This window comes from Coturnix japonica, chromosome 19 (genome assembly GCF_001577835.2).
Source record: "Coturnix japonica isolate 7356 chromosome 19, Coturnix japonica 2.1, whole genome shotgun sequence".
NCBI classification, from domain to species: Eukaryota; Metazoa; Chordata; class Aves; order Galliformes; family Phasianidae; genus Coturnix; species Coturnix japonica.
This window is the reverse complement of record NC_029534.1, coordinates 8,671,514-8,688,174: the sequence shown is the minus strand read 5'-3', so window position 1 is coordinate 8,688,174 and position 16,661 is coordinate 8,671,514. Positions and strand designations below refer to the sequence as shown.

The 16,661-nt window shown below is 38.7% G+C and overlaps 2 protein-coding genes across 10 annotated transcripts in view; one reads left to right on the top strand and one right to left on the bottom strand.

Moving 5' to 3' along the window:
- Nucleotides 1-24: 24 nt before the first annotated feature.
- Nucleotides 25-15,787, top strand: PIMREG (PICALM interacting mitotic regulator). Of its 2 annotated transcripts, none has more exons than XM_015881131.2 (4): nt 25-315; nt 1,226-1,545; nt 3,129-3,454; nt 13,906-15,787. In XM_015881131.2, exons 2-4 carry the CDS (start codon nt 1,255-1,257, stop codon nt 13,937-13,939), a joined length of 651 nt encoding a protein of 216 aa, XP_015736617.1. In that variant the 5' UTR covers nt 25-315; nt 1,226-1,254; the 3' UTR covers nt 13,940-15,787. The 2 variants fall into 2 exon arrangements, with proteins under 2 accessions (XP_015736617.1, XP_032304297.1); XM_032448406.1 differs by lacking the exon at nt 25-315 and adding an exon at nt 447-1,124.
- Nucleotides 10,047-16,661, bottom strand: part of PITPNM3 (PITPNM family member 3) — a 64,383-nt gene continuing 57,768 nt past the window's right edge. For 7 of the 8 annotated variants that reach the window (XM_015881115.2, XM_015881118.2, XM_015881117.2 and 4 more), the window contains one exon: nt 15,824-16,335. In XM_015881115.2, the coding sequence (XP_015736601.1) occupies nt 16,027-16,335 (309 nt within the window). In that variant the 3' untranslated portion in view covers nt 15,824-16,026. Of the gene's footprint in view, nt 16,336-16,661 lie in introns of all 8 variants that reach the window. The other variant, XM_015881114.2, reaches the window with a different exon arrangement.

Below are 16,661 nucleotides of genomic sequence, written 5' to 3'. Positions count from 1 at the left end.
GAGAGGCGGCAGCCAATCATAGACGAGGCGGGGCGAGATTTGAACGCGGCGGCCGAGGCGGCTCTTGTGTGGTAGCGGTCTGTGCCGGGTCGTTTCCCGCCGTCCGAGGGGAGCGAGTCGGGTCTCCTCCAGCTTCAGCGTCCATCGCCTCAGTGTCCGTCGCCTTTACCGCCCTTACCGTGGGTTCGACCGTGCGTTGCGGCAGCTCGCGGTGCAGGACCGGCTCGGCGGGAGCGACCGGCGGGGATTAACAGCGCTTGACAGCACCGATAAACCGACAGCAGGCATCGTCTCTTACAAAAGAAGCGGGATAAGGTACGGGGCAGTCGGTTAACTGACATTGCCCAATTACGAGCTTTTCCTTGGTGCTACGTGCAAAAATGCACTGAAGATGTTAATGCCCTGAGCGTTTTTGGATTTAAAAGTTTTCAATAACTTCTTGCACTTCTGAGATAAATAAGGCCACTTCTGAGAGGTGGGGGTACTTAGAAAACGAGATTTAATAAGGAATATATGGGGAGTTTTGTAATATTTAATGTAACAGTGTCAGAATTCTCCCGTGTTTGTTTTTTTGTCTAATTCTTAATGAAACAGCAGTGAATGTCTAACTCTTAATTCAGATTGCTAAAATACATCTGCTTTTCAGTTGCTTTTCAGAAGTAATAGCAGTATATTTTGCTAATGAGCTAGTGAAAATTAGGAATTTAGAATACGTACTTAACACTTTTATGGATCATTGTAAGTAATGGGCATTTTAGCCCTTCTTGCTTTTCTTCTGTCACTAGCAATTGTTGTCCACTTTTGGACTTGTCATGGTTACAACTGTAGATAGACTTAAGTGTAAGTTTTCAGTCAGGAGGCAGCAGGAGCTCTGTGAGCTTGCCCGGGAGTAGAAGATTTTTAATGAAGCCAAAACTTTTGTGTGAGACCTTGGCTTAATTTGCAGTTAAACTCTGTTCTACTTTACAAGACTGAGTCTCACAGCTTACCAGGACTGATGTCCTGGAAGTCAAACAAATGAGAAGACTTGCCCACAGACATACATAAGTAGCTGTAGGAATTCATGTTTTCTTCTCCCTCAAGCTCAGAAGTAAAGAGTCTGCTTGGCTCTACTTTCATTTCAGGTAAATGTAACTAGATGTATTATTATAGCACAGTTTCCATTTCTCCTTTTCCACACTGGTGGACCTTGCTTTAATTTTTCTTCATATTCTCCCTGTTTCAGAAATAAAGTTGACAAAGAACAGAAACAAGATGGCATCTATGCTTCAAAATGTCAGGTCAACAATGGGCTGGCAGAAACACCTGCTTTTAAATGACTATGATGAGAATAAGAGCCCTGTGCCAGACAAATTCAGGAGAAAAGCTTCTTTCAGTTCTCTTAATACTCTTCGCATGTCTCTAAGAAAGCGAATACCATTAAAACAAGTGGAGCTGAATTTCCACGAGACACCACTTTGGGAAAACATGGAGGCAAGCAAGATGAGTCAAATGCTCCAAAGTATTACAAAAACAGCAAGAAATGCTCTTGGAACAGTGTCACAGGTACTTTGTCTTTGCAGTGGCATGTAGGTAGTGCCTATTTTTTGCTTCAATTTCAGCACTAAGATTTCTGAACTTTCATGTACTCCTGATAGTTTATCCTCTGTACTGCACAAGGTAGTGGTTGGCTCATGGAACATAAAAACTATTGGAGGGTGTCCAAAGGAAGGCTACAAAGATAGCGAAGGGTCTGGAAAGAAAGACATGTGAGGAGTGGCTGAGGTCACTTAAGTTTGTTCAGCATAGAGGAGGGGAGGCCTCATGGCAGCCTACAGCTTTCTCAAGGAAGCGCAGAGGGTCCCTGCTGAGTTCTGCTCTCTGATGTCAGTAACAGGCATGACTGAAGTGTTGCTGAGCAGTGTTTATGTATTTTTGGTGCTAATAGTTGGTTGAATTTTTAATATTCTTTTAAAGATTACAGGAAACTAAATCTCAGCTCTCATCTCTGTTAGAATCACAGAATGGCTTGCATTGGAAGGGACCTTAAAGATGGTCTAGTTCTAGTCCCACTGCTGTGGGCAGCATTGCCACTCACTAGATCATGCTGCTCAAAGCTCCATCCAGCCTGGCCTTGGATGCTTCCAGGAATGGGGCATCAACAACTTATCTGGGCAACCAGTACCAGTACCTCGCTGTCTTCATGGTAGACAATGTCTGCCTAGTATCTAATCTAAAACTCTACCATTATTTAGTAGGGTCACTCCATGTCCTGATGTCTCTGATGACAGTAACAGGCATGGAGCTGTATTGGGGAGGGTCAACTTGGGGTTGGGGAAAGATTCTGCAACAGAGGCTGATGTTAATGAAAGAGGCTCCCTAGGGCAGTGGTCACAAATTCTAGTTACTGGAGGTCAAGAAGCATTTGCACAGGGTTTCAGTTTTGGGTGGTCCTGTCCTCTCTGTGTGTCCCTCCCAGCTGATGATACCCTATAATTATATGAACAGGTAGTAATTTTATTATCCTGGCTAGGTAACTCTTGCCTTATTATCTGGATAAATTATGGCTATGGCAGAACAAGAAAGTGAGCAGTAGCTACATGGGAAGTAGTTTAATCAAAACCTTTTCCCTTACTTCATGTGGTCAGGTAAGACAGAGCAGCCCTCATGAGGAAGAATATAGGTAGACTGCCATTGCTTGCAAATAGTTGATTCTGAGAAAGGTGTAGCTTTATATATAAATTGTTTTTGTACCCACACTATTAGGATGTTCTTCCAAATTGTCAACATAATTTGGACTGATAAAATCCAGTGGGTAGTAGTATGTTAGCAAACTGAACTTTGTATTGTTCTTGCTGGTGGAAGACATTAAGTGTACTTCAAGTTCATCAGTGTGTATTAAGAAGCCTGGCTCTTTCTTGCACAGAATGCAAGAAAAGCATGCAGAAGTCCTTAACAAGTTCCAAGGTTTAGAGAAGCAAATGATCCAACCCAAGTTGGTACACAAGAAAAGCATTCATGCTAGACTAAACCTGATATGAGAGTGAAAGCTAGGGATTCAGCTCAAAGAGGCTTCCTCATCTTTGTGGTCCCAAACAATACACTGATTGACTTATTTGCTTAATATGTCTAACTAATGCATCTTTCAGAAAATACAGAAGACTTGCCAAAGCCCAGTATGTTCAACTGCGACTTTTCCAGCTGAATACAGCTCTGCAACTGGTTTTTCCAAGAAAAGAACAGTGCAAACACCGTGCCTCAGTATGAACAGTGTTATTCCAGCAGCTAGTTCCAAGTGTACTCCAGAGTCCAGCAGAAGATTTTTGCTTGCGCCAACAAGGGTGTCAAAACATAAAGAATTGAGGGGTTTCCCATCCTTGCATGGTGAAGATGCTGTCCCGCTCTTGAGATCAAGGAGAGCATCGGCAGCACTGAAGAGCGTCTATTTGTCACCTGTTCCTGCCAGCAGAAGAATGTAAGCCACCTTCTTTTGTGAACCTTATTGTTTGTTTGTTATTATTGTTGCTATGACTACAGTATCTTGTACAATTAAAGGCAAGATGAAGGTTGCTAACCTATTCCACTGAAATGATATACTACTAGAAGATTTAAATTCTACACAATTGCACATCCCTGCATAGAAAGCTTACAGTCAGAAACAGACTGTAACAAACAGCATCTGACTCAAGATCACAGAATCAATCACAGAATAGCATGGGTGGTAGGACATGACCTTAAAATCACTTAATTCCAACTCCCTGCCCTGCTGTGGGCAGGGCTACTACCCACTAGATCAGATTGCCCAGTGCGCCATGCAGCCTGGCTTCAAGCCCCTCTAGGGCATAGGGCATCCAAAACTACTCCAGACAACCTGTTCCAGTGCCTCATCACCTTTTGAGTAAAAAACTTCATACTAATATCTTAACTAAGAGAGGGGGACACTTAGATTAAAACCATTCCCCCTTCTTCTATCAATATCTGCCCATGTTAAAAGCCTGCCTCCCTCCTGCTATAAGCTCCCCTGAAGTACTGGAAGGCTACAGTGAGGTGTCCTCAGACAGAGCCTTTTCTTCAGACTGAACAAGCCCAGATCCCTTGCTTTTCTTCATTGGTGAAGTGCAGCCCTCTAATTATCTTTGTGGCCTCTAGACCTGTTCCAACAGCTCAATGTATTTCTTGTGTTGAGGGCCCCAAGCCAGGATTCTGTACTCCACATGGGTCTTAAAATGGCAGTGTAGAGGGGAACAATCACCTCCTTTGCCCTGCTGGCCATTCCTCTTGTTGCACCCCAGGAAACAGTTGACCTTCTGGGCTGCTAGCGCATGCTGTTGGTTCACATTAAGTTTTTTATCCATGAAGATACCAGATAACTTCTCTTCAGGTGTGCTCTCAATGAATTATTTTCCCAGTCTGTACACATCCCCAATCCAAGTGCAGCACCATGCATTTGGGTTTATTGAATCCTATGATGTTCATGGGGGCTCACTTTTCAAGATTGTCCAGGTCCCTCTGGACCATTCCTTCTTTTGTATCATCTTCACCACTCAACTTTGTGTTATTAGCTAATTTGCTGAAGGTACACTCAATCCCACAATCCAGATCACTAATAACGATGTTGAAGGTCCTAAGATGGACTCCTTGGTGTTACTCAAGGACATAGATCCAATGACTACAACTCACTGTCTGCAACCATCCAACCAATTCCTTATCCACTGAATAGGCTTGGGCATTGCCACCTACTCAGTCTGTCCACTTTAATCTTTACTAATGACAATTCTGCTTCCGGAGTGGAATTTGACCGTGAGTTGGATCTGGTCTCTTCAGGGATTTGCCAAGTGAAGCATCTTTTCAGGGCACCTGATGATGGTATTGTGAAAGACAAGAAGTAAATACTGTTAAGTATCCCTCATCTCAACTCCTGGTAATAGGCCACCTCTTGCTCAAACATTACGGTCTAAGTGATTGCTCTGACTCAGGATGACAAAAAGCTGTAGAACTTCATCAACTGTAACACAGAGCCTTTCTTTTTTCAAGATACCTATGCAGATTAAATCTGGATGTGCAGATTTTAAAACGTTAGATTCTCTCCTTGTCTTTGGGTTTCTTGTTGAGGAAGTCTGACCCAGTCAGACCCCAACTGTAACCTTGTATGAGAACAGTACCTCATTGCCTCTGTGTAGAAGAGCTATTAGTCTAAATATTTTGAAAACAAAAAACAAACAAAAAATCAAACTGTAAACCACTGACCACTTATCTGCATTGGTGTCTGCACATATGTAAGAAATTTTCTTGTCAGGTAACTTTATGTTCACAAATAGTTAATGGTAACTATACCTCAACATTTAGAGGATGCAGAAGCCTCTTGTACAGAATTGTTAATCCAAGTGGTGATAGGCTGCTGTGTTTGTAGAGGTTATGTCACACTGAATTACATGTTCAGTCAGTAAAAACTAAAGGTGAAGAATTACAACACAGAGCATTTCCCAAAACTCTTTCCTCTTAGAACAGTTAATGTCAAGCACTCAGAAGTTGTCAAGCATCTAAAATCCTCAGCATTAAGTACTTTTGTCTACACAGAGATAAAGACTTACAATCCTGTATAATTAAAAAAATAAAATAAATTCGACTTCTACCGATGGGACCATTTTTAGATAACTGTAAGTTATCTAAGTTTACTCCTGTCAAGTTAATAATAATATATGTTGAAAATTAACTAAATCTCACTCCTAACTATTCTTCCATCTGTTTGTGATATGACAGTCTCTCATTTGTAACTGAAGATAATATCAAACAGGTAAAGTAAATGTTTGATATGTATCTACAAAGAGAAAATCTGATGTTTGGAGAGCAAAAGAGACATGAATTCAAATTTATTTAAAACTTTAGTGTGTGGAATCAAAAGGTTCTTCCCTCATATTCAGTGTGGTTTCCATAGCACACTGTTGCACAGTTGCAGAACTTAACCTTTATATTGTGGATTTTTGCACGAGGATTAGTTAAATTTTGTGACGTAAGCTGTAAGTTATGCTTCTATGCAAGCAACAATTTTTCTCATCCCATATGAGAAAATTACTGGTACTGATGTCTTTGCCACTTGACTAAAATCACAAAGCACTAAGGAAAAAACTATTACCCTAACCAGTCTAATTGTTGTGGAACAAGGTCAGCCGGTTGATGGACCTGAGCAATTGCACAAGAAATGCTACATAACAACAGCTGAACCAAGGAATGGGATGCAATAAAGTGCCTTGCCAAGTGCCGTGTAATGACATGATTTATTCAGGGGAGGACTCTGGGAGTGGGAAGGGGCATGTGCGCATGGGGTTGCGTTATTGGGTGTATGGGATGAGCCTGTGCAGAAGCCATTGCTGGTATATAAGCAGTGTGATGCAGCAGTAAATAAAGAGCAGGCTCCATGGCATCCATGATCGCGTCTCTCTCTGGATGGGGTCCGGTCCAGGGTCAGTTGTCAGAAACTACACTAATTCTAGTTTTTTGTTTTTTGTGTTTTTTTGTTTGTTTTTCTCTCTTGCATTGTCTCAGTAGTTAATACAGTGACAAAAAATGTAGTTGATGTATGCATTGTTAGCATTTTTAAACGCAATAATTGTACATAAGTAAATGGGAATAGTAATTCTTTGCACTATGTTTCTGAGCATCGCTTCTAGTATCAACTCATTGCACCATTACTTGATTTGCCATGAAAATGTCACAAGAGCCTCAATTACCTTCACTGTAATCTGCACTGTGAGATTAACACAATGTCCAATACTTATAGGGAGCTTATAGTCAGGACAGAGAAAGACTTTTAACGTGGTCTGATAGTGACAGGACAAGGGGGAACAATTTTAAATGGAAATTTTTAATTTCAATTTTTAACAGAACAGGAGGTTTAGATACTAGGGGGAAATTTTTCACACAGAAGGTGGTGAGACATAGGAATAAGATGCCCAGAAAAGTTGTGTATATTCCATGAGGCATTCAAGGCCAGGTTGGATGGAACCCTAGGGAACCTAATCTAGTGCCTGATTTAGTAGCTGGCAACCCTGCCATGGGGTGGGAGTTGGAACTGGATTGTCTTGGTGGTCCCTTTCAACCCAAGCCATTGTATGATTAATACCTTGGCATTTGAAGTATTTCTTTTGTTCAAAGGGGAAGTTATACTGTGTGTTATATGTACATATGTCTCTGATGTTGCAGGCCAACAATATAAAATAGGAGGCAATCCACTATTATAACTAACATTATTTGCTAATATAATATAGGAATTTGGTTCAGTGAAGTATACTGGGCATTGACACAGGTATTTTACTTAAGCAAATGCTACTTTAAAAAGAAATAAATTAACAAGCCTTTTTTTGATGTGTGTGTAACAGTTACTATTCTTGTAACAAAGTTTAGGAACTTTATTTCTGTTAAAAAAAAAAAAGCACCCTCTCCCTCAACTGTGCTGGATTAAAGCTTTGAACAGTGATGTGCATTGCTTTCACAGAGTGATTCATTCCGGTTCTCCAGCATAGATAGATACACAGAGTGTGCTGTCACTGGCTGGTTTGCAGGTTCTGCATTTGGAATACCTGTAGAATAAATCTTTTTAGAGGTACTCTTATACTCTAGCTTGTTGCTTTCTATTCTGGTATATAATTGGCAAGAATTTTAGCATTGTAGCTCCCACTTACCTTTTCCATGATGAACCAAGATTTGATCTCCAACTGTCAATGGTTGCTATCTCCATGTATCATTCAAATGTGTCTGTTTTAAATAATTAGTTTATATTGCAAAAATTGCTCCTGTTGCTAGTTAAAATATTGCCATACTTAATTAGTATACTGCTATTTATGCTCAATGAACATTTTAAAAAAGCTTTCTTGCTTGTTTTCAAAAGTGTTTAGTGAAATACACAGGTCTGTATCTCATCCTTCCTTGCTCCCATTAACCAGTTTTCCAGCAATGCACATTGATAACCAATTACATAACCCTGATGACTTCTGCATGCAATATCAGATTACTACTATTCTAATCTGTAGCCTGTGCATCAGTCTTAGGAACTTCCTCAGTCTGTCAGAAGGCAAGAAAAGAAAATCCATTGAGTAGTTTGTTCCCGGACAGAAATGGCTATAAATAAAATTAGTTTATGAGCATACGTAAAGGAAAACTTCACCTGAAATATGAGACTGTATCTTATACTCTGCATAGAACAATGTGCTTTAAAAAAACAAAACAATTACATTTTATAATATTTGTTGACAGAGCAGCCTAAAACTTCTCTTCCCTTGCTTTTGCTGTTCAAGTCAAGTAGAGAATTAAATTTGAACCACAGTGTATTATCTATCTCCTGCTGAGAGAATGGACCATCTTCAATGTGGGTCTTTCATAAGGCACTAAGTAGGCATGGTCAGAGCAAGGGCAGAGATTTATGAATGATGATCATGGGCAAGAGTAGTATTCAGATCCTCCTATATATCATGAAAGCACTGATCTGTAATTTGCAAAGTTTAACAATTGATTTTATTTTTTTAATACTAACAAATCAAAAGCTAACTTTCAGTTAAATGTAAAGCTTAAAGAAACAATATTTGCTATTTGAGTTCTGAGCACAACTGCCTTTCCAAGTCAGCATGTTTCTGTAGTTATTTCAAAGTCACAACTGTGGAACCACGTTAGGAATTTAACTCACAGCCCAAGGATTGCTGTTAAGTAAGTTAGCCCAAGTAGTTCTGTCTTAAATTGTCGGGTTCCACACCAATCATAGCAACTTAATTTTTTACTGCTATTTTAAATACCGTCATGGCATCAGAGTTAAACGTTGCTTTTGTACAACATAATTTGTCATTTAGTTATTTGCAGAAATTGCTGATCTTAATTAATATACATAAGTTGCTCTCAAAGTAATGCCTTCTATTTGTTTCCATAAAAATTCAGCAAGTGTTGATGAATGTCAGTGTGCCATTTTTTTCCCCAGACAGAGGAATTCCATTCTTCACCTTTGCTTCATACAGATGCTATTTTGTCCCACTGCCCCCCCCCCCCGCTACCCTCTGCCACATGGCAAGAAAATGTAGCAGAATTGTTTTCAGTCACTAAGAAGATTCAACATGTACTGTCATGCTACCAACAGATGTCTCTGATGTTACAGGCCAACAACATAAAATAGGAGGCATTAGTTTTGGAGCAATCCACTATTATAACTACCATTATTTGCTATTATAATACAGGTATTATGTTCAATGAAGTTTACGAGGCATTTGACACATGTATTTTACTTAAGCAAATGCTACTTTAGAAAAAAAATTAACAAGCCTTTTTTGATGAGTGACTCATAACGGAATGTTGACTTTCAAACTGGAACAAAGATTTCTCAAGCTTCAAGAATTCAACAGCCGTTTCTATAGTAGCAGTTCTAGAATTTACTTTCTACTCTAAACTCAACCTTCAAACAAAAGAGTGATTCAGACAACTTTTCTGTACAGTGACTTTTAAAATGAGTATGTAATTTTGTAAAACTGGAACAGCTAAAATCTTAATGATATTAAGTATAAATGTAGGACACAGTAATGTTTGGTTCTGATTTAAGAACTGATTTTAATACTCATTCCTGATTTCAATTTTTCTTCTTAAACTAAATTAATTTATTAAATAATGAAATAATTAGCAGGCTCTGGAAGCATGAAAACATCCCAGCCTTCAGATGACTGGTGAGAGCTTTAGCTTGTGTTATTTTTTTTATTTATTTTATTTATTTATTTTTTTAGCAAACTAAACCAAATAAAACAAAACACCCATTGCCTTTGTAAATTGAACAGTAGTTATTCTTTGTATGTACTGAGATTGCTTCTATAAAATGTTTTACAAGGATGGTGTCTCATTATTGAAGTATCTTCTCCTACTACTTTTGAAAAGTTAGGAGGGTTGAAGTTCACAGGTTGACTTCTGTTCACAAACTGAAGTTTTACTCTAGATGGTCACCCACACTAAACAGTTCAGATACTGTTTTTACTTGCTAACATGACATGCAAACGATGATCTAAGACTTTCAATACCGTTGATAAGAAGAGTCAGGAACACTGTTTGCTTAAAGGCAAGGAAGGTTTTATTTGATTAATTTAAGATTTTAAAAACCAGCTCACATCAAAATCTATACGAGTTGTAGAAATCTTACTCCTTATTTCATATTAAGAAATGCATTATTGTACATTTTTGAATCTTTACAAGGCAGCCATAAGAAATATAAACATTTGTCACAAGATAGAACCTTCCCACTGACAAACAATATTTAAAAGTTTACACTCAATAAAACTATAGACTGAAAGAAAATGTACAATTTCAAGTTTACTTATAGGAATTCAGTTCTAAGTGGACCATCCTTTCCCCTCCCCAACAAATAGAAAAATATGGAAACAGCTTGGGGTTCTGTGAGAGGGCTGCCATTCTGGCCTCCACACCAGAGGTCCCGGAACTGCTAACCCTTAGAGGCTACAAGTGTTAAGTTTCATAGTAATCTCTGTTAACCCATCTCAGCAGATCACTGTAAACCTGTTTCTTCCTCTCCTTCCCCCTCTCCTCCTCCACTTGAGTTCTATACAACCTTATAAATTAATCTGCCAAAATTTCCTTCATGCTCCTCCACCCTCCCAACAAGGATATGATATTTTAAAGGTTGCTTATTGGGTTAAATTAAAATAGAAAAACTTTAATCCCATTACCTTGGGCTTAATTTAAAAGGAAGGAGAGAGGGAATACCAATACCTTACTTGGATCACAGAGTCCATGGCACAGGATTTTAGCTGCTCAGGGACATTTCCTGTTTCTGAAGAAAAAGAGATCTCTTCATCCAGAAAGGTGTGTTATTATGTTATTACACACACACACATATTCCCCCCCCCCCCCCCCCCCCTCCTTTTTTTTTATTTTAGGATCATAAATAGAAACTTAAAGTTACAGTTGAACAATTAAATAGAATTGAAGTCAAATTACCTTGTTAAAACCACAATTTCTATGGATGCTATGAACATAGATCATAAATAATCACTGCTCTCACAGAAGCTGAGGAAGAAAGCTGGAAATGTTTGCGCTTAGGGAATTCTGTCTATCTCCTACCAACTCCAGAAGAGAATGAAAAGTGCTGCTTTCTCCCCTGAATGACTGAAAGTAACACTTCAATGCAGAAATCTTGATTTAAGATCTTGTATTTCAAGCTGAAACCAGAAAAACCTATGAAACTGCACTCCACACAATCTCATCTTCTCTCCACTGTTAAGCCAACAAGCTTATTAAGAAAGGGTCCACACTGGGATTGTCTTGTACTTTGATAACATACTCACTGTCTGTAGCTTATAGGCAAAAGGAGGAAAAATGTGGAAAATCCCATCTGTTCAGTAACAATTATTGCAGCAGTTACAAATTATAAAAGCTGAAAATACCTTTGGTTTTCTGGTACAATTAAAAATGCTTTCAAATGAAGTTTTTAATGCATTTAGGACAGGAAACGAATAAAGAATTTCATTTTTCCCTTCTGAATTTATACTGTGAAATACATGATAATTCTACAGCCTTAACTATCAGGGACTTAAAAACACATATTAGCAGTGTCATGATCTTGCAATGTGCAAATAAGACAATGTGTTCACTAACAAAAGCAAAGCGAGGCTATTTTGCAAGATGGTGGAGCTTCACGGTAAATGTTGCTGCATTTATTTTAATTATAGATGAAAGTATTAAGTGTATTTCTCTGTGGTATCTGCACTTCTACATAATGAGTAAAAAGCTTTTATTTTGTTTAGAAATGACTTCCCTACGTAGTAGAGAAGTGATGTGCAACAAATCAGAATAGCAACTCTCATGAATCCCTAAGGAACAAGAACAATGATCAATGCCGTGTCAATTTTACACTTGATACAATTTTTATGCAGAATAAACATAAACCATGCCACAAAACTAAATAGGTGTAATCTGTTCCAAGTGCATCAGCATATGCAAATACTTTTTTTAATTGAATAAACACAGTCATTGTTTAAAAAAAAAAAATACAATTTTGCTGTGAAAGAAGAAACAAAACATCACTTAAGGTTGCTTTCAATAGTTACACACATACAACGTATGTGACAGTGGAAATGTGTGTTTTCACAATACCTCAGATAAATCTTGGTAAGTCTAAAACGGCGACTGATCACAGTTGGTTTTACTTTTTGTCTAATACAGTAATTTGAAACTGGATATACATCAACAATTCAAAGAAGTAAAGTAAGTGCTTTCAGGTGTGGCTTACTTTGTATTCACTTGTTCTACCGCTTCAGCACTTATTGAAATAACAGCTTTGTATTTCACGGTTTCACTTCTGCTTCTTCTATTCAGCAGGTAAGTGTAAGTGCTTCTCTGTAATATGCAGCTTTCTCTGTCTGTTTCCTTTCTGTGGAAAAGCTTCAGAACTTCCACAGCCTTTAAGGTTAAAGAAAGTGCTGCCCGTACAGAGAATGCAGCGGTGAGGAACCAGTAGAGAACTGAAAGGCTGTAGGATCGTGCTCAACCTCAGTGAATGGCTGGCTTAGGAGGACTGATAATCCCTCCGTGATAACTGAAGTGAAACTGTAATCCCCACACAAAATGAATGTCCATGAATGGCCGCATGGTTTTATGTAGACAAAGCATAAAACTAAAGCACTGACTAGAAGCAAATGTTGCCGGAGAAAATGGCATTGAAAAAAATATGCTGTAAAAAACTGGTGATTCATCAGAAATTGTCCTAAGTGTAACTGGGGGGAAAAAGGCCAAAAAAAAGCCCAAGCAATTGAATTCCTTAACCATGTCTGCAAAGTACTGAACTGCCAACTGAGCTGTGAGATGCCTGAGTCACTACTATCTCTTTCATAGTCTTTTGTTGGAGATAAGACTATAAGTTCTATTTAGTGGCAGCTAGCTGATGCTTTCAAAAGAAAAGCATCTGATGTTTGTGAAGATAAGCTCCAAACAAGCATGAAGCCTTACCTTCCAAACCGATGCCCGCACCATTGTTTGTCAGAGTGCTCAGATGGAGGCATGCTATCAGGCAATAAACCATTCTATCCCTGAGTAGTGTTGGCATGATGAAACGAACATGTGAGCTCTCATAGGAAACAAAGTCAGAGAAAATATTTCCAGCTGAATTCCAATATGACATTTAGAGACTGAATTGTTACCACTCTCAATCAAGCACAAAGAGTAGCACTTGTTTTACTACTTTTAGCTCATAATATACTGTAGATACATATAGAGAACCAACACAGCGACTAAAAAAAATAAACCTGGGAGATTCATCTAGCCTTGTGTTTATATGTAGTCTTTTAACAACAGTCACAGAATTACACGCAGATCTCTTTAGAAAGGAAGGAGGTTTTTTTTTAAGTTAGCAACTTAATTCAGCAAATAGATTTTGGATGATAGAGGTAGACCGCTAAACCAGAATTAATTTTGCTAATACTAGTAGGTATAGTGATTACTATGAGGATACTGCTACCCAGCACCCAGTGCTTAAGAAATTAAGTTCAAATTCTGCAGTCAGTGTTGACTTTATGTCCTCTAAGCAAATTTCAAGTTTGCTCTTTGCATTTCTCCACTCTTCAATTCATTCACCTATTTAAAACCAACAACCAAGAGCATGCTCAAAATACTTATATTCCACTGGGTATGCTCTGGCAAGAGTCAAAACTGCCAGTCATGGAAACACAAGAAAAAAGAATGTTTGTTTTCCTAGGAGGCTGCCAAGACTGCTCTGTTATATCAGCCATGTATTGGTCAGACACTGGGCTGGTCTTTTCAGAGGATGTACTCTGGGCATTGCCTTTTTTAAAATTTTTTTTTGCTGTCTGTTAAAGCAAGATTTACTTAACAGGAAAGAAGCACAGATATAAACATCAGATGTACATTTTGCTACCTGCTTTTTTTCTTTCCTAGATCAGCGGCAGGAAAGAAAACCTCATCAGTATGATAAGAAGCCTTCCCTGCTCTAACATCTTCTCTGACACCTCTGCAAGCAGTGAACTGACTGGAGGAAGATGGAGTATGCTCTCTGGTCTACCTGGTGCAATCTCCTCCTAGCTGCAGAGGCTAAGGAAAGAAATGGACACAATCAGAATAAAAACACACAGTGGACCATGATAAAACACTGAAAACTACTTAAAAGTTATGGCTTGAACGGCTGTGAAACTACTGTGAAAAATGTAAACGCGAAGACTGCTTCTGTGTAGTTCATTTAGCTTTTGCAGCTGGCTACCTTGGCAGCAGAGATTAAAAACCCCAGGCTCCAGTAACAGAAGTTACCTCTTCCTAATGAACATGAACCACTAAAATCTTAACATTCTTCCTAAGTTTTCAGCAAAAAAATTTCCTCTTCCCTTACAGGAAGCATTATAAAAAACTACTGATGTGCCAGAGATCTTTCAGGATATTTGAAATACGTAACTCAGAAACTTGCTAATCACCATCATTTATACACTATTTTTCTGGTTGCCTCTTAAGACAAAAGCCACAAAGCTGTCCTTCAAAAAGCAAACTGAAAATTTTGTGTGAACTGGGAATTATTGGACTTACTTCTGCACCACCCTCATAGTTTTTCATGGCACTGTTTCTCTGTTTTACGTACCGACTTTGAAATCATTAACAACATCCTTCTCCCAGTGCTAAAAAACTTAGGGAGGGAAGTCAAACAAATACAGAAACAGCTTAAGAAGTCATGTGTTGACTGTAAGCTTTCTCAGGGTAAACAGTTTGATTTGAACTTTAAAAGAAAACTGGTTTTGTGCTGTAGCAACTTCATTGCAGGTTTTGAAACATACATCAGTTCTATCATAAAAGTTATGATCATTAATTTAGCACGGTGGAAATAGTTGCATAAAGAACCAGCAAACTGCAGCTATGTTAAACTAACTACAACATTTAGTTTAGAAATATTATCACTTACGGAAAATTTCACACGTTTTACTTCTAGTAAGAAAAAGATCGAAAAGAAGTAAGAAGGAAAACACACATTTGGCACCTCCATTCTTTGAAGCTCAACTACTGCAACTTTGATTGCTATAGATTGTCTTAGCAGAGCACTTGCTGTAAAGCATGAGAAGGTACATGATTTACTCCATTAGCATTTATTTTTTATCCTGCAGATTAAAGATTCTAGTCAGAATAATGGAAAAAGTGACTGCTCTGCAGATCTCAGACCCCTTAGTAAAAAGGCTCCCTTAAGGCTTCCATCTTAGAATCTGTGTCTCAGTCTGAAATGGTCAGAGACACACAGTTCACACATTTTACACAGTCACCAAGTTTCACAAAAATCACACTGTTTTGTACACCTGCACATCACTTTGCATACAGCAACACTGACTACTTCAAACTGTGGCAGAGATGTTTATTACTAACATTAAGCGTTTATGATTTGGTTCGCAGGCAGAGTTCTATTTACTTGATGTCCAGCACCTTATGCAGCATGAGTGCCTATATTAGTGTATGTTGACCAACAGTATAAGCTGAAAAGAAATCCTGGACTCAAGGCACCCAAAAATCATCTTGCTGTACAGATCCTGATGACCCACTATTGTACTCTCACCTCTGCTTCCCTTACAAATGTATCACTATCAAAAGTGAACTGGCAAGAGATGAAACTAATGGTTTAAGTGTGAACTTTCTCTGTAACCTATAGGACCTACTGTTTATATTGTTCTGGGTGCAGCTAGTTAGCTGATACTACAATCCTTCTTTCAAGTAAAAAGCCTGTAGCAGCTTTTTCTCTTATTGTACGTTTTATTGAATCTGTTGTAAAAAATAACTAAATAACTGAAGACTACTTTTTTCCTGTTTGCTTTAATGTTTAAGCATTTGAGATAGTTTTAGAGTGTTTTAAAATTTCCCAAAACATCAAGAGAACAAACTGAAAGTTCCCTGGTTGGTATAAGAAGACATTTTCCAGAGCAGGGAAGACAGTTTCCCCTCTACACCTCCGAGTTTGAAGCAGCCTAAATAATACCTTTGAGGCATGACTACAAGTTAAATAGAGGACACCCAAAATCTACAGCCTCAGGCTTCCTATGGAACAGACTCAAATTTGTGGACTCCACCCCTAACCCAAGCAATGGAAGGCAGATGCCTGTCATGATCTTTGTCTGACTCAGGCTGGCTCTGGGCACGCTCTGGTTTGGGGTTTGCAGAAGGTGGGTCAGGTTGCTGTACAGACATAGTCCTGCGGAGATGGTTTCTCTTGCGCAAAAATTCAGGTTGAGAGTGGAGGCCAAAGCTGCCCTTTCTCAAGATCATCCGAGAGTTGTTCTTTTTGGATCGTGAATGAAGACTGAACTCCAGTGAGGCCAAGTGGGCTGCATAACCCTCACTAAGGAACTGAAATACAGAGGAAAGAGAGGGAGCGACAAGTTACCACTGCTTCAAACTATAGACTCTATAAGAAGTTAAGTTGCTATCTTTGGCAGAAGAATAACATTAGACTCCTAGTGCTTTTATTTTCAGTGAATTCTTCAATTTTGTTGTTCAAGAATATGCCGTGCATGCACTTGCAGGTAGAAAATGTGACCATTCAATTCTATCATTCGCTCTGCCATAAAATGCCTCCTCTGAGACCAAAACTGTCTTTTTTTCCTCTGAAATATTCTCTGCTCTTTATTTTCTGAGTCTGTGTATGCATGTGTGTGCATGCACACATTCACACA

What these genes read in the sequence shown, in the direction of transcription:
- PIMREG (XM_032448406.1), top strand. Translation starts at nt 1,064, where the DNA reads ATGTTTTCTTCTCCCTCAAGCTCAGAAGTAAAGAGTCTGCTTGGCTCT. An exon ending in TGGCTCTACTTTCATTTCAG is followed by an intron (nt 1,125 to 1,225) that starts GTAAATGTAACT and finishes TCCCTGTTTCAG; the next exon opens with AAATAAAGTTGACAAAGAAC. An exon ending in GTTCCTGCCAGCAGAAGAAT is followed by an intron (nt 3,455 to 13,905) that starts GTAAGCCACCTT and finishes TTTCTTTCCTAG; the next exon opens with ATCAGCGGCAGGAAAGAAAA.